The sequence below is a fragment of the Pseudochaenichthys georgianus genome, chromosome 8 (genome assembly GCF_902827115.2).
Source record: "Pseudochaenichthys georgianus chromosome 8, fPseGeo1.2, whole genome shotgun sequence".
Classification (NCBI taxonomy): Eukaryota; Metazoa; Chordata; class Actinopteri; order Perciformes; family Channichthyidae; genus Pseudochaenichthys; species Pseudochaenichthys georgianus.
Window position 1 is genome coordinate 13,644,898 of NC_047510.2, and position 26,751 is coordinate 13,671,648.

General features: G+C 38.9%; 2 protein-coding genes and 1 pseudogene across 2 annotated transcripts; all 3 read right to left on the minus strand.

Annotated features, from left to right (window-relative positions):
• Nucleotides 1-187: 187 nt before the first annotated feature.
• LOC139434241 (complement C1q-like protein 2) lies at nt 188-2,494 on the minus strand (annotated as a pseudogene).
• Nucleotides 2,495-7,371: 4,877 nt separating this feature from the next.
• LOC117451349 (coenzyme Q-binding protein COQ10 homolog, mitochondrial) lies at nt 7,372-10,473 on the minus strand. The gene is made up of 5 exons (XM_034089613.2): nt 10,264-10,473; nt 9,402-9,557; nt 8,814-9,006; nt 8,578-8,679; nt 7,372-7,826 (listed from the first exon to the last, which is right to left on the minus strand). The coding sequence occupies exons 1-5, from the start codon at nt 10,365-10,367 to the stop codon at nt 7,674-7,676; spliced, it is 708 nt and encodes a 235-aa protein (XP_033945504.2). The 5' UTR covers nt 10,368-10,473; the 3' UTR covers nt 7,372-7,673.
• A 1,306-nt stretch (nt 10,474-11,779) lies between these two features.
• On the minus strand, nt 11,780-15,095 carry hsd17b1 (hydroxysteroid (17-beta) dehydrogenase 1). The gene is made up of 6 exons (XM_034089687.2): nt 14,954-15,095; nt 14,590-14,751; nt 13,562-13,741; nt 13,301-13,394; nt 13,037-13,220; nt 11,780-12,472 (listed from the first exon to the last, which is right to left on the minus strand). The coding sequence occupies exons 1-6, from the start codon at nt 15,048-15,050 to the stop codon at nt 12,317-12,319; spliced, it is 873 nt and encodes a 290-aa protein (XP_033945578.1). The 5' UTR covers nt 15,051-15,095; the 3' UTR covers nt 11,780-12,316.
• Between the last annotated feature and the right edge of the window lie 11,656 nt (nt 15,096-26,751).

The window sequence follows — 26,751 nt, forward strand, 5'->3', positions numbered from 1 at the left end:
TCTTACTTTGCCTCATGGGTAAATATTTGTAAGATTTTATTTCAAACCATTCAACTGGTGGTATGAATACAAATAAATATCCTTTGTCAAAAGCAAACAGGCCTGAAATCGCAGTAAAATCTGACTTCTGATATACTTTAAGGTAAAATGTTGACCACAATAGACAATGTAGGGGCTAACTGTTAGCATGTGCTACGTGCTATGAAAAGTAACAATTATATTTATAAATGCTTTGTGTTACAATTTTTCCAGAGCACTAACACAAACACCATTTTAGAAAAACTTGTAGTGGAATATCAAAATTAAAACGGAAGAGAGAATCTTTGTTAAACTTAGCAGAACAGTGTCGATTAAGGATCAGACGACCTTTGTGCCAGCTAATAGCTAAAAAGGAGACACTTGTTCCGTTTACTTATTTTGATCAGAATGTTTGGAGTGTTTAGGTCAGTCCAACTTATATTTAAAAACTACATTTAAAAGTCACTACAAGCAAAGCACTTGTTGACTTTGGTCAGTTTTTCCACTGGGCAGCTTGTATGAAATGTGCCTGTCATGCAAATCATATCATACAAAAGTCTATAGATTTCCACGATTTGAATACTTACAATGCAAAATGAGCCAAGACCGAAGTTGGTGCTGGTTTTAGTTTAGCTTTTTAAACAATAGTTTTATTTAACCTACAAACATGGACTAAAGATCAATGCATCAGACCAATGGAATCAAGTGCAAGGGATATACTTTTACAGTAAATCATATACTTCTATGCTACAAAGTTCTAATGTATTTTTTTCTTTTAAGTTACATTAAGGTTTTTCATATAAAAGATCAACTCTGATTACTAAATACCCCAGGTTTGAGTATATCAATCATCCAAGAATAAGCATTTCAATAACCAGAAAGTCACCTGTTCTCTTGTCCGTGAAGAGGCTATTGACAATATTCAAGTTGAAGTATGGAGAAAAATAAATGGTGAGTAAAGTAAGTCAATAAGCAAGTTGGTAAGAAGATAAGAAAGTAGATTTTATTTCTAGAGCTCATTTGAACACACCTGAATTATACCAAGGTGATATACAAAACAAAGTCATGTTATCTATTCAAAACAATAAACTCGTATGAATCTCATTAGCATATTTTTTTATTTAACTTTTCTACTGCAGTTATACATTCAATACAAAACTTCACAATTTAATTTCACATGAGCTGTACACATGAAAAAGTCTAAACCCACAAATGAAAATAAAGATGGCGCAGAGAAAGCCAGATATTTATCATTACAACTATGTTTATTGATTTTCTCAGCACAGCATATCAGTAGTTAGGCTTTTGCTACCAGTTACCAGCATTAATAAAGTGAGATTATATTCCTTTTAAAAGTATAAACAAACACACATGCAGATTATTCAGTGAAGAGCAGAAAACCAGAGAAGGTGTTGTAGCCCATGGCATCATCAGACATAGACCATCCTGTTTGCCTGGAGATCCACATACACATGATCTCCCACCTCGAGGGGGATAACCACAGCGTTGCTACCAGTCATTCGCATCAGACCCTGAGGTGTCCCATACTGACGTTAGCCGCACATCATTCTTCATGAGGCTATAGAGTTTGGAGTAGGAGAAACATTGTTGTACATCGTGAAACTAAAGAAGTAAGTTCCTTTGACGGTTGCTGAAAATATGCCTGCAAGAATAAGGAGAATGATTGAATGTTATGAGCCATTGTTTGTGTTTTTTTCTTTTTTGCTCTGTAACTGTTAACATACCTGTTGTAGGATTGTAGTTATTTCCAGTGTTGGAGATGACCCTCTTATACTTAAGTGGTGTAGCCTTTTAGAAGTGAAAGGTCCAATGGTTTCCGAGCCAGATTCCATGAGAGCTGTAGAAAAGTCCACCGACCTGAGGTTTGCCTGAGACCATGAAATTAACACATGAAATTTAAAAGTGAAAAAAATACATGATTTTAGCCTTTAACATAATTTTTTTTCTTTTACCTCCAGTCAGGCTACGCAACTCCGATACTTCTTTTTCAGTGTTCTGCAACTTCGCATCAGTGTTATTTTCCCCGCCATGTTTGACTGCGGTCAACTCAGCCGTCTCTCGCATTTGGTTGGTCAAACGAGCCACCAGAATGCGTGACTCCACCACGACTCCTTAACACCGCAATGCGTGGTGGAGTCACGAACTTTGCTACATTTACGTGTCTGCACCACGCAAACAACGCCAATGTAAAGTGAATGAGGCTGCTTTGTCGTGGTGCACACACGCATTTCTACAACATCCAGCAGTAAGCTTTCATTCTATAAAACATTTTTAAAATCTACTTTATAGCTTGTAGTAACTCACGGGAGGCTTCTTTTATTTTATTTGTATTCATAATCATTTTTTTTATTTTTCGTCAGAATGTATTATGGTGCATTAGTTACGAATTTTGGTTCTAAAAAAACAGTGCATTGTGTGTAATACAACTGTGATTTTTATTAAATTAGTTTTTAAGGAAGGCCTGAGCTTCAGCTGTGTCAAATAGATTGTTCCCTTTAGTTAACGATTTTTAAAAGAACATTATATTCCGATTTGATCATGTCCCCTTTATTGTATTACGGAGAGCAATATGAGCGTCCATTCCCATTGGATAACGCAGGATTTTACAGCCGGAAGTAAGTATTCTCTTCGATTGATTTTACAGTGATATCTGCACTACTCATCAACTAAAAAACACCAGATTATCCTTGTTGATTACATAACATTGATTGGTTTAAATTGTGTACAATGCTTTTGTAATGTTCCCCTTTGTTTATCACAAATGTTACATTTGTCTCAGTGGTCTTCACAGTGTGTACAGAATATCAGTATGACAATACGACACCCTCTGTCCTTAGACCCTCACATCGTACAAGGAAAAACTTCCGAAGAAAACCCACAGTTTAAAGGGAAAAATGGGAGAAACCTCAAGGAGAGCAACAGAAGAGGGATCCATCTCCCATGACGGACAGACATGCAATAGATGCCATGTGTAAATTGAAAAGATAATACATTTGCAACATAGGTAGTCCAAATGTTTGGAAATGCATGTGTGTATAATAGGAAGATGAATCCACGAGGATATCCATCCAGGACCGATGATCCAGGACCACAGCCACGACTCGCGATCCAGGGCTCGCGATCCAGGACACAGGACCGCAGGATCATCCATGACTCCGGATCCCGGCGTATATAGACACCAAAAATAAAGAAATTTGGGGAAGCTGGGTTAATCGGAACATGAGAGTACACAGGTATAGACAGAGAGAAGGAAGAAGTAAGATGTCCCCTGACAAACTAAGCCTATATCAGCAAAACTAGGGGCTGAATCTAATCATCCCTAACTATAAGCTTTATCAAAAAGGAAGGTCTTAAGCGCACTCTTAAAAACGGATAGGGTGTCTTCCGCCCGAACACAAACTGGAAGCTGATTCCACAAATGTGGAGCTTGATAAGAAAAGGCTCTGGCTCCCATTGTACTTTTAGAGACTCTAGGAACAACCAACAACCCTGCATTCTTGGAACGCAATGCCCTAATAGGACAGTAGGGTATAATGACTTCTTTAAGGTAAGATGTCGCCTGCCCATTAAGGGCTTTGAAGGCGAGAAGAAGAATTTTAAATGCTATCCTATGTTCTAGGGAGCCAGTGTAAGGCAGCCAGAACAGGAGTAATGTGGTCCCTTTTCCTAACTCTGGTTAGTACACGAGCTGCAGCATTTTGAATCAGCTGAAGCGACTTGACTGACTTCTTGGTACTCCCTGATAATAAAGAGTTACAATAATCCAGCCTAGAAGTAACAAATGCATGGACTAGTTTCTCTGCATCGTTTTGAGGCAAGATATGCCTGATTTTTGCAATGTTACGTAGATGGAAGTAGGCGGTCCTTGAAATTGATTTTATGTGGGCGTTAAAGGATAAATCCTGATCAATATAACACCAAGATTCCTTACAGTCTCACTGGAGGCCAAATTAATGCCATCCATAGTTAGTATATCTTTAGATAATTTGTTTCGTAGATTCTTCGAGCCAAGTACAATAACTTCAGTTTTGGTCGTGTTTAACATCAAAAAGTTTAAGGTCATCCACGTTTTTAAGTCCTTAAGGCAGTCTTGAACTTTATTTAGATGATTAATTTCATCAGGCTTGATTGATAAATATAGTTGAGTATCATCCGCATAACAATGAAAGTTTACAGAATGATTCCTTATAATATTGCCTAACGGAAGCATATATAATGTGAACAAAATAGGTCCGAGCACTGAGCCCTGTGGCACTCCATGGCTAACTTTGGTTTGCGTGGAAGATTCATCGTTAACACGTACAAACTGAGAGCGTTCAGATAGATAGGACCTAAATCAGCCTAAAGCAGTTCCCTGTATGCCAACTAAGTGCTCTAGTCTTTGCAATAGGATATCATGGTCGATAGTATCAAATGCAGCACTGAGATCGAGCAAAACAATAATAGAGACAAGTCCCTTGTCTGAGGCTATTAGAATGTCATTTGTGACTTTAACCATACAGTAGCTGTCTCTGTGCTATGATGTGTTCTAAAGCCAGACTGAAAATCTTCAAATAAATCATTGTTTTTTAAGTAATCACACAGCTGTTTTGCGACCGCTTTCTGGATCGAGGTTGTGCTTTTTAAGAAGCGGTTTTATCACTGCTACTTTGAATGATTGTGGAACATAGCCTGATAATAAAGACATATTCATAACATTTAATAAAGAAGTGCTAATTAATGGAAAAACTTCCTTCAACAGCTTAGTTGGAATTGGGTCTAACATGCACGTTGATGGTTTAGAAGAGAGAATCATTGAATGTAATTGTTCAAGGTTTATGGCTGAAAAGCATTCTAGTTTACTCGCTAGTGTAATATTAGAACTTACGTTTCCGGGAGCTGTTGATAACACTATACTGGTCAAAGGCAAGAGGTCATTAATTTTGTTTCTAAGAGTAACAATTTTATTGTTAAAAAAGCACATAAAATCATTGCTACTGAGTGCTATGGGAATAGAAGGCTCAATCGAGCTGTGGCTCTCTGTCAGCCTGGCTACAGTGCTGAAAAGAAATCTTCTTATTCTCATCTATTAATGAAGAGTAGTAGGCTGCTCTCGCTTTACGCAGTGCTTTCTTATATTCATTGAGAGTAATATGCCAAATTAAACGAGATTCTTCAAGTTTAGTGGAACGCCATATCCTTTCAAGTTGTCTAGACTTTTGCTTTATTTTGCGGGTTTCGGCATTATGCCATGGAGCTAATCTATGTTGTTTTATTTTCTTCTTTTTCAAAGGGGCAACAGAGTCTAATTTTATTCGCAGCGCATCTGTAGCACTATCAACAACATGATCAATTTGGGGTGGTGTATATTTTGTATAAGTTTCCTCCCCTACATGCAGACATGCTATCGAGTTAAGTATTGGTGGAATCTCTTCCTTAAATTTGGCTATAGCACTAACAGATAGGTTTCTGCTGCAGGAGCTTTTGACTAATGGTTTGTAGTCTCGTAATAGTACTTCAAAAGTTACTAAGAAATGGTCGGATAAAGCAGGATTATGCGGTTCGACTAATAGTTGCTCAATTTTAATACCATAAGTCAGAACAAGGTCGAGAGTGTGATTATAGCAGTGGGTTGGTTTATTTACACTCTGACAGAAACCAACAGAATCTAATATAGAGTTAAATGCAACAGTAAGGCTATTTTTATCATCGTCAACATGAATATTAAAGTCACCTACGATAATTACTTTATCTGTTTTAAGAACCAAAGTTGATAACAACTCAGAGAATTCTGATAAGAATTCTGAATAAGGACCTGGTGCACGATACACTGTAACAAATAAGATTGGCTGCAAAGTTTTCCAGGTCGGATGCGTAAGACTAAAAACGAGGCTTTCAAAGGAGGTATAATTTAATTTTGGTTTAGTATTGATAAGCAAACCCGAGTCAAAGATTGCTGCAACTCCACCTCCTCGGCCCGTGCCTCGAGCAATATGAGTATTGATATGGCTGGGTGGAGTGGCCGGGCCCGCCCATCCAGGATTTGGGCCCGCTGTTTTAATCAGGGCTGAATACAACATTTTAATTGTTTTATTATTATGTTCAGTGGCGGCGCCAGGGTATACTTGGGTAGGCTACAGCCATACCAATAAATGGCTTAGCCCCACCATGAAAAATGATTTTAAAGTAAGCTAAATAAAGTCCGCCAACTCGCGCGGAGTAAATTGCACAGACAGCAGTTAGTAAGATTGATTTCAGCAGTCACTTGTCTGGAAATACCGAAGACTAGAAACGGTTTGAAAACTTTTGTCACGTAGTGATCATCTTCTCAATAGAACATCTTTGATAATGTCTTCTGGCCAATACAGAATCAAGATAACGACGTGGTGTTGTTGCAGGAAGTCCCGACGGAGAATATTTTTGCTGTAGTTACAGTACATCTCTATATACATCGATACAACATTACGTGTTGATAGAAATCAACACGTAATTAAATAAGACCCCACGGTTTGATGATTGATGTGTGGGCTGTCTTTAATTTTGACACACAGAACAATGGGGGCAATCCACCCTTATCCACAATGTAAAGTAATTCACACAGCCTCTTCCCTGTGAGGAGCAGCAGGTTCAGCTTTCAGAACAAAGTAACACAAAACTGAAATGGCATTCATTTTTTTTTTTTTTTTAAATATGTTGTGTAGTAATAGATTTATTTATTTTTCTTCTCAAGAGAGTACCAGAATGTGTATTTTATGTTAGTATTTCAAAAAATCTCCTGGGGGAGAATCTCCCCAGACCCCCCTGCAGGCGTTGGGTTTTCAGCATGTCAGCTCTTTCACAATTCAGTTTTCCCGGGAAATGTAAGTTTCGGGGTGGGCCCTCCCGGGAAATGTAAGTTTCGGGGTGGGCCCGCCCCCGCACATCAAATGCCCGCCCAGAGACGTCTGCCGCCGGGTCTGGAGTGGCCTCATTTATGCTGACATATTCTTCATGTCTCAACCAAGTTTCAGTGAGACAACAATATTATACAGTGTATAAAAAACAGGAAAAAGTGGATTTTGCATAATAGGTGACCTTTAACATGTTTCTTCTCATGAAAACAGATCATCACCTATGAGAGTAAAGCCAGGAGTGAAGTGTTGACAGTAGCCTAAGGTCACTCTTATTATTCTTATGCAAATGTTCCTGTTGGCACACTATCTTTTGTCAAACTTTTGGCCAATCCGACAAAGGCCTTGAAATCCTTTGTGGGACAGGCCAAGACACTGGGGCCCATGATACAATTATAAAAAAAGGAAATTAAAAACAGCACATTAAAATAATACACACAATTAATAAAACATGCACATAGGATAACCAATATAAGAGCTTTTTATTTCCACAAACAAATAATAGCTCAACACTTGTTGTTTCTGGGCTGATCAGTTGTCACTTGTTTGTAAATCCACAATTTAACAAGAACAAATAAATAAATTAGCTTGTGACTGGCTTATAATTATAAATAATGTTTTACGTTCAATGTGCATGTAAATGTAAGTTTAAGACGGTGTGCAAACAAAAGAAGATCCAGCCTTCTGTGACTTCTTTGAAGGACATGTTTTAACAGCAAGAGCAGGCTTTGAAGGGGATGTGGATGATATGGGAGGACAAACGCCTCATGTTGACCGGCTCCTAAATGGCGCCACCTGCTGGCTCCTGTAAAGAGTTAATGCTCGTGACTCAAAGGCCTTGACCATCTGTTTAACCACTTCATCAAAGAACACGCCGGCCAGCTGAGAGTGCAGGAGAGACTTGAACTCAAATGACACCTAGAGGAAACAAGAGTGGGGCAAACACGTCAGTTAAATATTTGGGAGAATCTTCAATTGTAAATTAAATTGATTTCTTCTCAAATCCTTCTAAACAGGAACAGCAAGAGGCAGAGACCACATCAGATTGTATAGAAGTCTGAGGTAATTTATTCACCTCAGTTAACATTTTCCTAACAATTGTATGGTCTTAATCGCTAGTTTTAAACTCTCTTGAATGCAACTTGCTGTTGATTTCGTAAATTATGCTCCACTTTAATAGTCAAACAGAAAATAAATCATGGTATGCTTTAGGGCGGGGCTCCATTGTGATTGAAAGGACTGCTACCAAAGTGTTTTCTGGTTTGGGTGCTGTTAGTGTTTTTCTTTCATCTTCAACTCTTTGTAATAGGCGTTTTAAGGTCATTAAAGTTAATCTTTTTCAAAAAAGATTTAACAATGATGACAAATTCAAGGCTTCCAAACAATAATACACAAACAAATGGGTGACGTCATGCTGACTGCAGTCAGTTTGATTTGTATAGAGGTGAAAATCAGACAAATCAAAACCCAAGACGAGAGTATTTGACATTCAGACTTGTGCTACCTTTACATGTTCATTGGTCATCTTTTTCAACAACTAAAATCTAACTACTTCCTGGCTGACCCTGAGGTTTACTTTATTCAATTTCAATCCAGAATAAGTTCCCTTCCCATTTCCTCATACATTCAATGTATTTTCTCATGTCTCTCAGGTCAAGATATTACTTACATAGAAATAGACTTTGCAGGAGGCTGGTAGGTCTTTGGCTCCAGGGGCAAACCTCCATATTGTTTCCAGATGGCTGAAGAGGGATCCATTAGTACACACGGCCTGTTTTAAAATAAATTAACCTTTAGTTATCTTTATTTCAAAATGTCAAAGAGCATACGCTACAGTTCGAAGTGTATTATTTGGGCAAAGGAGTTTGTAGTGGTGCATTCCTGGAGCTACCAAGACTTCCCTACCCTGACTTGGTGATTTGGGATAACGGTGACTTCAGAGGTGTAGCGCCCCACGATGGGGGGGAAACCTATTTCGAGATCCGCCTGGACGTCACCATTTTGTCTCCTTGTGACACGAGACTTCTTGCACCAGGGAACAAAGTGCTGGTACTGGTCCACACTGGCCACCACATCATACATCTGCTCTGGAGTAAACCTGAGCAATGAAGACCGAGGCACAACCAATGAGTTTATTTCTTCATAAATTACTTGGAGTTCCAATGTATATTTAATGCTAAGTTTTAAATGTATTTAGGTTATATTTTCAATACATTTTCTTATTAAAAAAAATATATATGATTCCATCTTGTGCTCCAATTAATCTGCCATTTTTTACATCACCAAAAAAAATTATTAATTGTATCACTGTTGACTTATTGTAAGTTACGATCAGGTGTTGCTTTACCATGCACTTGAAGAAAACCTGTATATGTTTGCATATTTTATCCTTTTGTTTGAAATTACACCACTTTTAATTACATTCTGTATGGTTTGCAAGGACTGCTGTCTTATTTCACTGGTTTTAAACATGTTGGATGTCAGATGGCTCACCCTAATGTCCGGCACTCAGTGTAATCCATCCTGCGAGCGCTGATGGGAGCAGCCAGGTTGATGAAGCTGCGGCTGGGTGTGCTGAGGGGGGTGGCGGGGCAGAAAGGCATGCTGGTCCTTCTCGCTGCCAGGGCCCCACAGGAGCCCCACAAGTGTCTTACAGGAAGAAATTAAAAACATATATGGTTACATATTAATCAGTTTGCGGGAAATATACAAGAAGCATCACAGGTGTATTCAGTGAGGGTATCTGACATGTGACTGACCCAAATTAGAGTTTGGGTTAATAATAGCACAGGGAGGTTACCATAGCATTTATGTTGTGAAATAGTTTGTTCTGTGGATAAACTGAATTCATTTGTCCCCAATATTTAAGTATGTAGTTATTTATAGAAAGTATTTCTCACTGAGAAAAACTGCTGGCAGCTTACTGAATGCAAGTGGTAACCATCCACAAGAGGGGACAATACAAAGAGCAATACTGTATGTCTGCTTTGTTTTCAACCAAGCCACAACTTACTCTCCATTTACGAATGTTCATGTTTTTGCTCTTTCAGTTTTGATATCGATAGTAAAGTTGACGCATTATAATTGTGACTCACTGCGAGTCTCATGACTGTTTCTCTTTGCAAATTATTTCTTCACACGCACACAGGCTAACTTGCCACTCATGCTACTAAGTCTACAATTAATTCAAAATAACAAAACATAGCCGGATATGTGAAGAACATACATTTTAACATATAATGTACAGCTCGACCCATATTGTGCCAAGTATAATTCAATATAAATGCTCCTTAGTATTTCGCCTACTTCGACTACCTGAACGCATCACTTTTGAAAAATCCCCGTGTTCACTCACCTGATGTTTGTTATTTTACCGGTCCCTCGTACACCTTTTGAGTAATGTGCTTCAGACATCTGCAGCAGCGCCTTGAAAAGGAGAGGGGTCACTTTGTTGGTCATGGTGAAGTTTACGTTTTAAAGACTAATAGAGGTTTTCATGAGAAAAGTCGATATTTCCACCCCAGCAGCAGCAGCTACCCGGCTGTTTTGACTGAGCCGCGCTACTGCTCACAGTGCCCAGTTAAGGACAGCAAGGACGTAACGAGATGCTCTAGCCAATCAGAGTGAAATCTTGATATTTGAACTTAAAGCCAAGATGAATCCAGATTTAAAAAATAAGAAATTAAAGAAGTTCAGAAGACGAATAAAGAAAATGAATAAAATCAAACAGCTTTCATATGAAACGTTTTATGTCATGTTATTCCACCTTTGTGAAACACTGCACCAGAAGTCTAGCTTCATACAGTAGTGGCAGACACGCAAACACTTTTAACAATTTGAATGAAAATCAAATGTGGGTATTTTTGTCAAAACATTTTGCAAATGTAAATATTAGTTAAACCTAGTTAGTATTGTTATTATGGGATGCATTGGACTACAAGCTGATCTCCTCAGACTTGGAGTTCAGAAATTACACAGTTTTACTCTCATCATGATAAGGAGACATGATAAGGAATAAAATCATATTATTTGATTGAGAACACTGGCCTTCAAAAGAGTTTCCACGAGAAATCCAAAGTCTAAAATGATACTGTATGGTAGAGCTTGCATGCTGTGTGCTGTGTGCATGAATCATGATTCACCTGGACTTTGGTTCTTCAGACAAATAAAGGTTGTCATCTATATTTAGACGTACCACACAGTAGGAACTGGTATTGCAGGATTCCATTTCAGGATCTTTAATCTGGAATGACAGAATGTAATCAGAAAGGGACATAAGATCCTGTCTCAGGTTGTAATAGAAATACTCATGGGCTAAACAGCCTAAGACTGATCCAAATATTACCCAGGTGATGGATGTTGTTCCAGCTGGCCCTCGTACAGTCATTAATCTGTTCAGTGATTCAAGCAATTCAACCTCCTCCTCCTGGTCATAAAGACATTTCTTAACTTTTCATAATTTAAATGAACTCTGTCAAACTCCTATTTAAATAGAAAGGTATCGAGGTATAATGGTAATACGAATTAGATAATTGTGTCTATTTATGAAGTCATTTTGAGAAGATTTGTACTGATTTTAAGGATTAAAACTGCATAATACATGACATTGTCTGTTTGATCAATGAGAGAGAATCCACCTCAAAGTGAAATAATATTTCAGCACCAATACTAGATGAAAGCATTTACAAGCTCTATATTTCCTTTCTTTTCTTTGGGCTTGATGTGTTGCTCCTAATTATTAGTTAAAGTGTGCATACTTCTTGTGACACACAACATCTGTTATGATAAATAATATATGGAGCAAAGACTTAGTGAAATCCAACTTTGCATACAATCTACAGTGAGTGTTTAACAGATATCATCCAAACTGGTTTCAGTTCATGGTTCATGTAACCATCAAGGGGAATTTTAATGCAAGTCATTCAGAAAACACACAAAAAAGAAAACAACATACAATGTATTTATTTTATGGAGAACAATCCTGCATCTTGTTTTGTTTCATGCTTTGGAGTAACACAATGGTTTCTGGTTGTGGTTCTCCAGAAGCACGCCCTGTGAAAATATGCCAACCAGTGTGGTAACAACACTATCACACGGTAAAAAGGAAGAAGCTGCTGTCTCACTCAACATAATACTTACTTAAAAGGTCTCCAACAACCAAAACTTTGTTTATTTTTCAAATCTTAAAATTGTCGAAAAGGAATATACATTTTTAAACGTGATTCACAAAAATAGAAGTATGCAGTCCCTCCATGTTAAAATATAAAACTGAACTTTGAGTCACCACGGTGAGTCACAGTGCCCCAGCTTTAACTCCAAAACACAAAACTGAGAGAACAACAACATAAAACTCTGTACACGAAGAAAAAAGAAGAGCAACTAGTGGCTTGGTTGGAAACGAGGCACAATTATTGTTCCTCAGAGGAGAACATGGTTTTGCTCAAAGCACTGATGTACCGCGAGCCACCTGGCTCTGTGGCCTTCAGTTTGGTGAGAGGTGGCACGTCCCCGCTGGTGAAGTATCTGAAGGCAGGGCTGGGTGACTGGATGGCTTCCAGAAATACCTTAGAGACAAAAACAAACAGCACCAGTGAGATGCAGCGGGCCACACTACAAAGCAAGATCATGCAAATGAAAATGTGTAAATCATGCATTCATTTTGAAGGAATTCAAAGCCAGGCACAAAGCGTGACCCAGCTCCAGCGTGATAGTTTCCCTGCCAGAGCAGGCATACATATGTAACATTCAGATAGCAGATTAGAGTATATGTTTTAGATTGGAGTCTGTACATCTGAAATGTTGAATGTGTCCTGGGTTTTATGGGAAGTGTTGTCTAGATTTCCAGTTTATTTCTCAGAATAAAAACCTAAAATAATGAAATCTTCAATCATTATAATGCTATTTAATCAGCATAACAGCCGAAATAGTTAACCCACATTTAAAAAATCAATTGTTTCCACCAGTATCTTTATAATTTATGATTTTACGCTCTAAGATTAAGAGATTAAGATTAAGATAGGTACTTTATTGATCCCAATTTGGGAAATGTTTGCGTTGCAGCAGCATAAAAAACACAAGGCAATGTACACAAGAGAAATGAATACACTCTACTGTATGACACAGCATACCTTCACAATGTCCTCAGTGTCCTGGGCTGCGTTTTGGAAAACAGAGCCACAGTGCTGCAGGTATTTTTCATAGAGGTTGAGTGTGAGGTCATCGACCTGTTGCAGAGATGTGTCCCCGAGCTCTGCCTTCTGCAGGTTCACCAGGAAGTCAGTGTTCACTGGACCACACTCAACAAGACTCACACTGCAGGATGAAGCACAGTTAACACTTTAAGTTGACTGTTAACTGCCTCTGAACTCAGGAAACAAAGTGCAGAGACTCACTGGATATTGAAGTGTTGCAGGAGGATTGCCAAACTCTCACATGCTCCCTCTATTGCAAACTTACTGGCACAGTACACCTCATTAAAGGGGAGACCTGTGAGAGAGCATGAAGCGTGAAGATGGGTTATTTTGGCAATGTCATGCATGGCAGCAAGCATCAACACAACATGTTTTTCGACATTCCCAATAAATGATTCTTAAATCTGCACATGTGGAACACTGAGGACGATCAGTGATTTCTCAACGATGTTCCCGTCTCACCTTGAAGCCCTCCTGTGCTCCCCGTGACCAGGATGTGGCCCTGACCCCGAACCTTCATCCCTGGCAGGAACGCCTGGATGGTCTGGATGGTACCGAAGAGGTTGACCTCCAGAATCTGCCTCATCGAGTCCAAGGACTGCACCTCCAGCGGCCCCATCAGACCCACACCCGCATTACACACTGTGAGCGGCGAGGAGATTCCCATTAACACACTTTACAATTTATCATACTTTAAAAAAAAAAAATTGTAGTCAGTTTATTGAACATGTCAGAAACAAAAACATACAACAATAATAATATATATATATATATTCTCTTTTTTTCATTTTTTCTTTTCTCACTCAAATTAATAATTATAACAAAGTACAAAAAAAAAAGAATAATAATAATTCTCAGATAGTCTCCGTCATGTTCAACAGGGGCAAGAAGAAGCTTAAGAAGCTCCTACCCCCTCTAGCATATATTTTTCTTAGAAATAAAATATTAGGTCATCGTCATCAGCGACATGTTTGTCTGGTTAATTTGTTTGCTTTTAGTTTTTTTACAAAACAATTGTATACTCTCTCCACTACAGTGCGTGCCACTCAAATACACCAAAGGATACCGTTTTGTTCCTGTCTATTTGTCTGTATTGATATCAAGGCCTTAACTGAGGTGTTTGTTTATATATCATTCAAAGCCTGATTATGTTTTGCCTACAACATGATGGAAACGTTTGACAGTATTTTCTGATAAAGGGAGGGATCCAAACAGATATAAAAAGTACCCATACAAAACGTTTGACCAAATCTAACAAAAATGAAGAACTGGGCTTTTTTGTCAGATGTTCATGCAAAGTAGCATATATAATGAGATTACCCGTAATTTGCATATTTACACATAACAGAAAACTTGTATTGCAAAAAAAGGTTTTATTTACCAGATATCTGCACTGTAGGGAGTTTCACTGTGATATATGTTAGTCAACATGTTCCCCATCCCCTTGTATTGTGTCCCCTTAATAAGAACACACTGACATTAGAGCATACCCAGAATGTCCACTCGTTTCTCCACAATCCTGTCCCTCGCATCCAGGATGGACTGCCAGCTGGTCACGTCCATTTGCAGGATGTCCAAGGTGTCTTTGTGCAGGCTTTTCACACACTCTATGAGACGCTCCTTCTTGGCCAGGTTTCTCATGGTGGCATACACTTAAACAGAAAGCAGCACTCACATGCCTTGATACAGATTTCAAAATGATTTTCTCATCTCACAATCTCATCCAGCATCCAGTCTCGTATCACATTACAAACGGTGTGATCAGAAGGTCATTACCTGAACACTTCCTGACAGTAAGGCTTCCTAAAAAGACACAAAAGGAATACTTCAAAAGTCCATGTCAACTGTGGTTACCTTTGAATGTTTTGTCGGGGTCGGAGGCCAGCCGGACAGCCAGGCTGAGGCCGATTCCCGAGGAGCAGCCTGTGATCAGAACCACCTTCTTCTCCATCGAGCCAGGATCTCTAACTGATCTGCTTCAACAGAGAGAAGCAAAGAGGACGCGAGGGAAACACTCTGTATTCTCACATATTTGGCTATCTCAAGGCCAGTTCAACTTAAACATCTTATCGGCCACCTGGAGTCTGCCCTCTTTTCTCATGCCCTTGTTAGTATAGTTGTTTTGATTATAGTTGGTGATTTTCTTTCTGTTGAGAAACACATAACGGATGGGGGGGTTGTTCAAACCCGCAGTAACATAACTGATCATTGGTGAGAATGTAAACATGTACCACAAATGTAAGCACCAGGTGGCAGCAAAGCATCATGACACCAGTCAGAAGGACAACACTAACAGTGATGCTGAGAATAGGGTGAGTTCAAGGGATTGAAGAAGAAGGAAATCGCTCAAAGGGTCTCTGATTTTGGAGACCCTGCATCCTTTCCCCAGGCTTGTGTTGAAGATGAATTGTTATTTCAGGAATGTCTCGCTGAGAGTTATCATTTGCTGATTTGAATAATATCCTTGACATATTTCTGAGCTTTACAACATCCAGAGATGAAGTACTGTATACACTTTAATTCTCAACATTTTATTAAATTGCGATAAAATAGTCTTCCAGGTTAGTGGTTTCAGCAGTTATCAACATTATCACTTTTTAAACACATTTATTATTTAAAGTATACAGTTTACATCAACATATTATTAATGTTATGTATTTTATAAAATGTTTTATTTATTTCCCTTTTTTTTAATGTATTCTTTATATATATGGTCCCTTGTGTTTTTTTGTTTTTATCTTCTTATGTTTTGCCATTATATTTGTTTATCTGAAGTAAGAAGAACCTTATTTAGTTATCTTTGATAAAATGATGCTTCAATATATAAGCCTTTCAAAAAACCTAAAGATACTTTGAGATGTCATTATAAATCTATGATCATAAAGATTAAGGCATTGAACATCTGCAAATAAAGTGAGGTTGCACTGAGAGGAAACTAATAGCCTTAATATTAAAGAAAGACATTCAAACCAAAGCAGAGGACTAGGAGGATCTTATATTTGGTAGTGAATAAATCTATCATGCCAGTTTTAAGTTAGTGACTGGGTAACAGGTTTTATGATTAAAAAGCATGATTATGTGAATGAGTTTTCACTAGGTGGCAACAAATCCTCAGGTACAAACCAATCATCCTATAACGCTTGTCTACAATTACAAACATAGCATCACAGACTGGACAAAGTGCTTAGTTTAGATCACTTTTTAAATAATAGTCTCACTTATTCCCAGGAAACATGCCATTCCTCCTTTTCTTTGTTCCTTTTAACTGTTTTGGGGAACTTTAACAGTGTTTTTGTCCCATACAGCTGATCATCTGACTAGTCAAAACAACTTACATTGTTGTGAAACATTTCAGCAGCTTGAATCGAAAGAATTTATTCTGCTTATAGGATAAAACCAAGTAGGAATTTCCTGCAATTTTCTTGCGTTCCTCCGCTTGAGATGGCATCGGCTTGGCTGCTGTCCCAGAGTCTGTGGGACAGATAACAGCGAGCCTTGAACCTCTTTCAAATATCTCCAACTCCCAAGCATTGTTCAAACTCCTGAACTGCTTGACCTCGGACGTTAATGGCTTTTAGCTGTTTTATTGTATCCTGTCTCCAACAATCCCTAATTTCCGTTAATAGCTTTTCTTGTTCAGGGCCATGTAGTTTAAACTGCCATATATGCATGGTGCATTCTTACTGTTCTTGTAGAAGACGTGATCAAGCACATTTGTTGCTACTGTGTTCACATTGCTTTAACTTGAGTGAAAAAAGGAATGAGAGTGAGTCAAACACAGTGTTTTCAGTGCACAGATAAGCAACAATCAGTAGTATGGGCTGCATTTGATCCAGTGGGTGTTTCTGAATCCATCCTGGCAAAATGGTGCAGTCGATGGTCCATGAGTTGGTGAATTTGGGCATCTTGCTGCTACACATTGCAGCAAGTCTTTCCTCGGGGCTAGCAATTACCAGAATTGTTGGGTGGACCAAGGTCTGGAAAAGCCTTAAAAACAGATTTCCAGAGATGGAAAAAGTACACACATCCTTTACTCAAGTATAAGTACAAATACTGGTGTTTAAAAGTACTGACTAAACTTCTTTACTCAAGTAAAAGTAAAGAAGTATGGGCTTCGAAATGTTCCTAAGTAAAAAGTACCCATAACTAGCAGCTGTTTTAAAGAGTACCTGACCTCCCTTTATATTAATAGAACAATAATGTCATTGTTAGCTATTGAATGTTTCGATGCTGAACAACGGCAACATGACAACGTTTTCATTGGTCCCTCTTCTTTAGAGAAGACCAGGAAGTGATGGATACACGGATCGTGTAACACGATTTGGTTACCACCAAATTAAAACTAAAGTAACGAGCCTGTTTTGAAAATGTAAGAAGTAGAAAGTACAAATGTCAGAAGTAGAAAGTACAAATGTAAGAAGTAGAAAGTACAGGTATTTGTGTTAAAAATGTAAGAAATAAAGTAAAAAGTCGTCAGAAAAAATAAATAGTGGAGTAAAGTACTGATACCAGACAAATGTTCTTAGGTACAGTAACGAAGTATTTGTACTCCACTACTTCACATTTTTAGGACAGCTATCACATTTTACAAACCTTACATCCCACGTGCACAGCTGTGTGACACTGCATCATGTTTGTTGGTGGTGGAAATGAATGGACGGGGCAATAATGGATTCTGCACTGTGACTGCAGAAGCTAGTGCTTCAGGTGGAAAAGCATAACAGCTCCTTGTCAGTTCATTCATGTGCTCAGCCTGTGTGCGTCACATTGGGCTGTGCTTTTGCAGGGCACACTCATGCAGTGAGTACATGGTGAAGAAACAATAAGAGGTTTGTGTGTGTTTTAGTGGCTGCAGAAGCAGATGCTTTCGACAGGATGTCCCATGTGAGAGTGAAGAGCAGAAGTGAAACAACTGAGGACGTGGTGTCGTGCATGTGGTGGAGTGGAAATGTCACACTCTACCTGTGAACAAAGTTAAATGAGGCTATTCGTTTCTAGGGTAAGCTAAACTGAAATATGCATATCTTCCATTTTTCTGAGATGGTGCCTCCCAAGATTAAGCAGTAGGCTTTTGAAGCTGATAAGATCAACCTTTTTCTTTATCTCTAAAAGATCTCATAAGAACACTCCAGGGGAACTTTCTTTTGAAACAATACAAAAATACCTTTATTATAATGGCATGATGTAGGACTTAATAAGTACGAACTCTGACGTGTTTGACTCCCTCACAAAGGCTTGATTGCCAAATCAGTTTATTTGTTCAGTTTTCTATCTACACTATGTCATTACGATAAAGACATTTCAATCGTTTGAGTTCCTAACCATGTTAGTGTCTACATATTCGTATCTAGCCTAGCCAGGAGTTACATTAGGTCCACAAGAAGTTGGTGAAATAATGATCTAAAAGCAATGGTACTGCAAATGGAAACTTAAAAAACCTACGCATTGATCAATCCATTGATATCGGCACTATCCTTTCTCATATCAGTGATAGTTGAACGATATCCCTACATTTTAAATGAACATTGGCAACTTGGGTAGGGTTGTAGGTAAAGGGAAGCCTTGCTCTACTTGATCTCTCACATGAATTGATACATCGAACAAAGTCACATCCTTTTATGAATCTGTTCCCTCGTTTTAAGACTTTTGTCATATTGTTCAGTAATCATGCTTAGAACACACAAATATGACATAAGTTTAATGTTTGGTTTGCGGTTCCTGGCTTGCCTTGTCTCCACACAAGTGAACTCAGACCACTGCATTTACATCTGATATCTAATAAAATCCCCTTTATCTCGCTGAGAGGTTTTATATCATATGTAAAACCACAGTTTAACTGCTTTGGTCTGGATTTGGTGGATTGGGTGATTATAACAAAGCATTCGCATCTTATGAAGCGGAGTTACTATGTCTGTGACCTTTGTTCCCCCTCTATTCTCAACGCAGATAATAATAATAATAATAATAATAATAATAATAATAATAAATGATATTTATATAGCGCCTTTCAAGGGACCCAAGGTCGCTGTACATGGTGGACAAACAAAACAAACAGACAATCAACGGGCAAACCAAAGAAATAAATAAAGGAAGCCGGGGGACCAGAAAAGGGCTAGGGCCCGAAGGCCAGGGTGAACAGGTGTGTTTTTAGTGATGGTTTGAAGATGTCCAGGGAGGCAGCATTACGGATCTCGGCAGGAAGTGCATTCCAGAGGGTGGGGGCCGCAACACTGAATGCCCTGTCACCAACAGTTCGGAGGCGAGAGCGGGGGATGGAGAGCAGGCCCGTGTCTGAGGACCGCAGACTCCGAGAAGGGGTGTAGGGATGGAGGAGGTCCGATGAGTACTGGGGCCAGTGTAGGTGGATGAGGGTGGGGGTGATATGGTGCCATGGCTTGGTGTGGGTGAGAAGCCTGGCGGCAGAGTTCTGGACGTATTGGAGCCTATCCAGGGTCCAGATAGATTTTATCCACAACTTTTTCCTTCACTTTAATAGATTCCATCAAAGTTTTCAACTTTGAACCAAACATTTTGCCCGGAGACATGTTATTTATGGTGTCTCTGCATGCTTTCTTCTATTGTATGTGCAGTTGGATACAGCGCTCTCATATTAGAAGTTACAGGGATTTGTGGTAAAAATAGAAAGGATCCGCTGTTCTGTGAAACCCATCCAGCCTATTGGACAACTGGGACTAAACTGAGAGGTCGGAAGAATACCCTCCTGTGAGGATTTAATGCAGGCTGATAAAAACCCAAACCTAGGAGCTATTACTTTATATGCCCACTTATAAACTGCCGCCTGATGACAGATGTGGCTCCTGTCGACGGATGGCAGGTTTACTTTAATAAAAGGTAAAGAGAGAGTCTGAGAAATATGCAGGGCATTTTTCACAAGCTAATATAGAGGGAATGTGGGGATTGCTGGTAAAATCATCACGGCTGAAACAGGAGAGGACGTGTGGAAAGTATGAATAGTTTTACACACATGGACACAGTCAGCACACTTTATACTTTCTCCTTTATAGAGTGCAATGCCCTGAACCCTTTTTAGAACAACTGCTAAAATGCATTATTATTAAATACAGAGTTTTGGAATTACATTAAACAGAGTTAAGCAATTCAATGACAAAATCAATGTCATTGCATCAATTCATGAGAAACATATTCTTGTCATTTATAAATACATGTTTTATATAAATAAAACTTGATTTGATTATAAGGTTGTTTACTTATAGATAGTTGTCTTGATGTAGAGTGCAGAAAATAAACAAACAATGAACATAAACCTTTTGAGAGGAAAGAGAAATATATATACAAATATTGCAAAAGTCATAAATTATAATTAAAGAATAGAGACATTATAATACAACATCGAAATGGTACTTGAAAAAATGTAAATACTGTAAGAAATATGTAAACTTTATCATATACAATGAAACGGTTCTTTAGAATGTTGGAGCTGCACAGATTTAATCGTATCAGGGGATCGGGATTTGCAAGAGTTCACAAAAAAGTCATCAATACTTCAAGTGCAAAAACATAGCAGTCTTGCTGTGGGCCCTAAGGGAATCAATCTCAATCAATCAATCTTTATTTATTTATATAGCACATTTAAAACAACCTTCGGCTGACCAAAGTGCTGTACAGGGCAGGCAGTAACTACAATAGTGAATAACCCAATGGGAGTATGATAATAAAAACAATAATTAAAAACATAATAAAAAGCACAATAACTAGAAACATATACAAAATAAATAAATAAAAAACACATACAAATATAAAAATGTAATGCTCAACTAGTATTAGTACGGAAGGGTCAAACTTCCATCCACGAGCAGGGTCAAAGGTCACTCAGGTCGTGTCACGGGAGAGATCATCATATTTCCCACACGTGATATACAGTATGGGGTTATGGCTGCTCGCTGGACATGAGACCTGACGTCACTTCGCCCTCAGGCCCGCAGCCTGACTTCTGACTTGCCGCTTTTCAATTCCACAGAACCAGTTTGTATACAAAACCCCAGCGCTCCAGGAAGTAGAGGATTGTGTCATGGGAAATGCCCCTCCTCCTCGAAACAACCTCTGCAAGGCATTCCATCTCTCTTTTAAATTGGGGACATCCTGTTCCTGCTCTTTTCTCGGCCTTCAGGCCCTCGAGTGCGCTGGGACTTGCCCTGACATGTATTCAGCTAAAAGCACTCTTCTGGAGGTCAACGCAGGACACTCCAAGTGCGTATACATTCCCCAGCTGCACCACCATGGGGGTTATTGATATGCGACAGACACAAACATACCTGAGGTACTGTATGTATCGGAGACTTGTTCCGTGGCAAGATTCAGCTGGTTAGATAGCAACCATGAGTCAAAAGGCACAAGAAACACCGAACCGTTGACTTGAATTAAGTGTATTGTGTCGACACATTTCACATAACTGTATTAGGTTACTGGAAAGCAATAATATGAGGTTGAACCTAATATTATTTATTTAAACGCAATATTATTGCTTTCAACTAACCTTATACAGTTATGTGAAATCTGCTGACGAAATACATTTAATAAAAGTCAATGTCTCAGTGTTTTCAGTGTGTAGATTTGGGGCTGCCGTATAGAAGTTTGCATGTAAGGACATTAAACTAACTGTATCGGTATTTGCAGTGAAGCACATATTCCAGGTGTTTTCTCTTTCTCTTTCTTGGCTCTCTGTCTATTTTTCCCAGGTGCAGCAGGCGGAGAATGCCAGGCACTCCATGCATCAGGCCCTCACCTGTCATGTGGTGAAACGAGGTGATGGGTGGTGTGTCGGGGCATGGCAGCTGACTCAGCCATGCTGGTATTTACCCGCTATCACATAAAAATCAGTTCCCTGCAGTACATTCAGGCATGTTTAAGCACTACCACTCTTACCGGCTTCTTCTTCTCTATCCCTCTTCAGCTGCATCTCTTATATCTGAATCACTCCTAAATAATGTTTCTCCATGCAGACACTGGTAATCAGTGGCGTTCTCTACCCACGGTTACCTAGATACCCTCTGTTTACAGCTGGGCCTGGACACACAGTAACCAAGTAGACATAACATGATGCTTTGTGATAGAATGCATGACATAAACAGCGCACCACACCACAGCATTTTGCAGTCAAACATGCCTCCTGTCTCTCAGCTTATAAACCTCTTTGCTGCGTGATCATGTGCAAGTTCTCCGCAAAGCCACTTCCCCTGACTCTCATATGCATACGGTTCACAGAAAAGGAGATTACAGTCCTTTGCAGTAGGGACATGCAAGGCTTGGACCTGAATAATGACGTTTTGTCCCGAGATGTGTGAGATATTATATTTGTTTCTGCTTCTCAAGAATACCTCCCCGCTGTTAAACGGTAGCTGCAGTGAAACCTTGGCATACAGTCTGTACATTACTATCACCTTATTAAATTGCAAGAACACAGGACATTTTCACAGCCCATACCACAGTTGCATAATCCTCGATGTTCCCAAGAGCAAAGAACAAGCTGACATAATATTTCACACCTGTGGCATGCAAACCTGCTAAACGCCTAGCACATTTGCTTTCACCCTTTCTCTAATTGACATGTTTATTGGATCTGATTTCTTCAGTAATCTTTGTTATGTGCTCTCAGCACAGGCTCAGAACATCCCACACTCCCACAGTTGGAAGGTAATCCTCGCTATTACAATAACAAATACTTCTCTTGAACGCCCTCAATAGAAATAAATGTCACCTCTCTCCATTTCTAACATACCTGTTCTGTTTTGTCCTTATCTGTGTTTTTCCACACACTTATCGGTTGATTCCTCAATCTTTTTGTTCATGACAAATGTTGAAAGTAATTGACATGCAGTGAAACTTTTACCTTGAATCTCTCAGTGTTTAGAATGTCTTTGTTCTTTTGTGTGATGTTTGTTTTTTCTGTTCCACTTCCTGCACTGTTCCTGTTCATTTGAATTAACCTGTAGTCTGAACGGCTGATGAAATAAACACATCTTAATGGCTAAAGGCATTTAAAGACTCAATACATTACGGTATGTTGTTTATTATTGTAGAAGAAGATTGCACTTGACTGCTCTACACTTTTGCTAATGCTAAATTTCTAGCGAAGTAACATAGTGTAACTTAATGACATTTTAAAGTATGTTTTCTTCCAGCTAGATGCCTGACTTAAATCTGTGTCACTGAGTGCACCTGGGTAACTTTGACGCAAATTCAAATGTACGTTACGTCTTTGTCCAGAAATAGAAGTATGATGCTGATAATGTCTTGCCACATAAAAGAGGTAGTAAAAGTTAAAGTCCAATACCGTTAGATACTGATACCAATATAAAATGAAACAAGACTTATATGCGTCTTAAAATGTAAGAATTAAAAACACTTTTTGGCTCCTTAAGAATCAGGATGATTTATTATTATTATCACTGGGGTTTCTATTTCAAATAAACACTGGATTATGTAAATATACTTCTTCTAAACAGCTTTCCAGTCTGAGCTAAACATGCAGATACAAAACATTCCCATGACCATCTGGATCTTATCCTCCTCAACATCATTTCCTTCACATACAATTAGCAGGACAAGGAGCCAACTCCTCTAAGTGTGTACTTTCTGTAAACGCTGCTACGTGCTAATCTCACATCACTCTGTTTTGTCATATAAGTGGCTCTTAATTGTAATGCTAATGTAGATCTGTCTTCCTCTTGTACTAATACTGTTTTTAAAGTGATGAAAAGAAGAGTTAAAGGTGCTTTTCTCCAGAGATAGAAGAGGTCATAGTGACATGCTGGGGAATTTCTCAGACACCCTTGTGGTAGACAGCAGTTTAATCTGTCTTGCATTTATGAGATGACAGATTAAAGGTCAACAGAAGGATCTGGGAAACATGCCATGCTGCATGATCCTCCGGCTGAAAAACCTCCAACATGGCCAGATCAATTGGCCGTAACTGGGGCGAACATTTCTGCTGACAATTTATTATACATGGTAATTATTACATAAGAACTTTTGGCCTATAATTTGGGTTTTAGAAAGCAGACTTCTGTGGAGGCAGCAGATAGTGTTACCATGAATAGGGGAAGTCCAAGTCCAAGTGTATGATTATTAACTGTAAGTTATATAAAATGCTTTTTCCGTTACGTCTGCAACCCGAGAAATCGAATATAATTTTAGGAGTGACATTCATAGCATGTCCATGACAGGCATGCAGCACACAGCCTAATAAGGGCAATAACCTGAGCTGATCGGCCAGTTTGACTGTCAATAACATTCCAGCTTCTGTTGGTTTCTGCTCACCTCCACATTCCTTCCTTGTTTACGCCTCATTTGAGGAAGGTGACAGGGTTAGTGTGTCTGAAATTGGTAGGTGTCCACGCCCTACACGCCCTTACACTTACCGTAAACTGGATGACAGTTCACAGCAGTCACCGTTGTTTGATCCTAAAGAGAAAGGCTTTAGTGTCATACTGTAAAAAAAACAGATGTACGTCTTTAGGTTATATGTTTTAAACGTTTTTGGGTTGTCACTAATGGCTTCATTATGTAAACAGATCATTTTAATGCTTTATAGATTGGTTATCCATCACAATGGCTCCTTCAGTAAAAGAGGTTTGATACATTCACTACTGGGTGTCAGAAGAGGTAAGATCCCTCAATGAAGAACATATAGAAATCTCTATTAAGCAAAAGTTTAAGATTTTAATTCAGTGAAAGTATAGAAATACTATAAGTAAAATGTAATTAAGAGTTCCAATTTAAGTTTTTTTGCCTCAGATGGAGCTAGTTTGAATGTTTTTTCTGAACATATAACCCCTCTTAAAGTCAGCAATGAAAGCAGAAAGAAGAACAGCTGATCGAACTGCTACTACTCGTAGACATCTGATACTTTTGTAATGGGTTAAAAGCCCAACAAGTCATAGATCAATCATTTAATTACTTACAATGTGTTGTATTATAGATTATCATGTGCTTTTGTTTGAAATATTAAATAGGTAACTACTTTTTATGTAATCTGTCAGATAGGTGTATAGTAAAAATACTTTCCTTAGAAATTAATTGTCGATCTAACGTCAGAAAATATTCAATTAAGATTTTAAGAACTGTTAGATTATATGAATTATACAACCTGTGTTACTTTTCAGCGCTAAATTGTTTAATTTGATCCAAGCCATTAATTGGAAGGTCACCAGTTCAAGTCACGGCAAGACCAAGTGCTACCGAGGTGTCCCTGAGCAAGGCACCGTTCCCTACACTGCTCCCTGGGCGCTGTTCAAAATGGCTGCCCACTGCTCCTAACACTAGGATGGGTCAAACGCAGAGAAACAATTTCCCCACGGGGATTAATAAAGTATATCAAAATCAAAAAAAAAAAAAATCAAAAGTCTGCAACTACACATGTTAACAAAGTAAAAGCAAATTATGGTAAAAACAAATGACCGGAGAAACTTCACACTACATTGCAAGTCAGCTGAAACTTGATTTTGGAAACATGTCCTCCTTAATTTTACTGAAGCAATGAGAAAACAGGGTTTGAGTCCTCATCCCGGAGAGCTTTGAATATTTTTAATTCATGAATCGTCTTGACTGTCGGAGTCTCACAGTGGAATCAGAGCCCGATCACATGACTGATCTGTCTCTGGGGTCTTTGATCAGCGCTTCGGATCACTTACTGCAGTGGACATGTGCTGTTCTCCTCATTAACGTTACATGGCACACAAAGGTGACATCAAAGGCACCGGAAAACTCTTTTATGAGAGAGATGTCAGACTAGATTTAAAGTCTTTGTAAAGGGTCATTTTTGTTTCCTGAGTGTGATTGCAAACCCATCTTTACACGACCTACCATTGATGCAAATACCCACATCGTGGCAAATCATTTAGTAAAGTTGTTGTTTAAAGTCTGTGAACACGTATCATATTAGAGTACAAGAATGTTAGTTAGACAGCTATTTTTGTAATGATAACATGTGACATGTGTTTAAGGCGCTCAAACCCCAGTTTCTTCATTTGAAAAGAGAAAAGCCTTTAGGCTGTTCTCTATTTCAACAAAAGAGAGATCTGTAGTCTCCAAATGAGTCATCTGTCTTCAGAGCTGGAGTCTGGGTCTTAACATTGATGTGGCAGCAGATTCCTCTGGTCTGGCCTTGCGTCAGCAGGGGAATTCCTCGAGATCCAGCATCTGGGTGCTGCATTCTTGCCGTCCCTACACATTCGTCCCTACACATTGCCATCGCAACGCTCACAAGACACGGCCGCTCGACAGCCGAGTCGCAGACAGAGTCGCTTCCTGTCCGCCAGCTGGAGTGAGGGGTGTGAGAAACAAGCTCACTGAGCTCAGAGTTATGGCCAGAGAGAGGCGAATAGTAGCAAAGAAGCAAATAACCCAATCCCACAGTGCGGATGGTCCCCTCTCCAACAGACACTCCACTCAATAGACGAGGAAGAGAGACAATGGAGGGATTCAGTGTCTGTTAACACAAGGGGCCTTGTCTTTAATAAATTACCAGGCCATGAATGAAGATAAAGATATGTAGGCTTTATGACCTGAAACATGGTAATCCAACACCAGTTTTAAAGATCATAAACCAAACACATACCAAGTTCATATCCTCAGATAAATTGTTGAAATTCAAGAGGAAGATGATGTTAAAT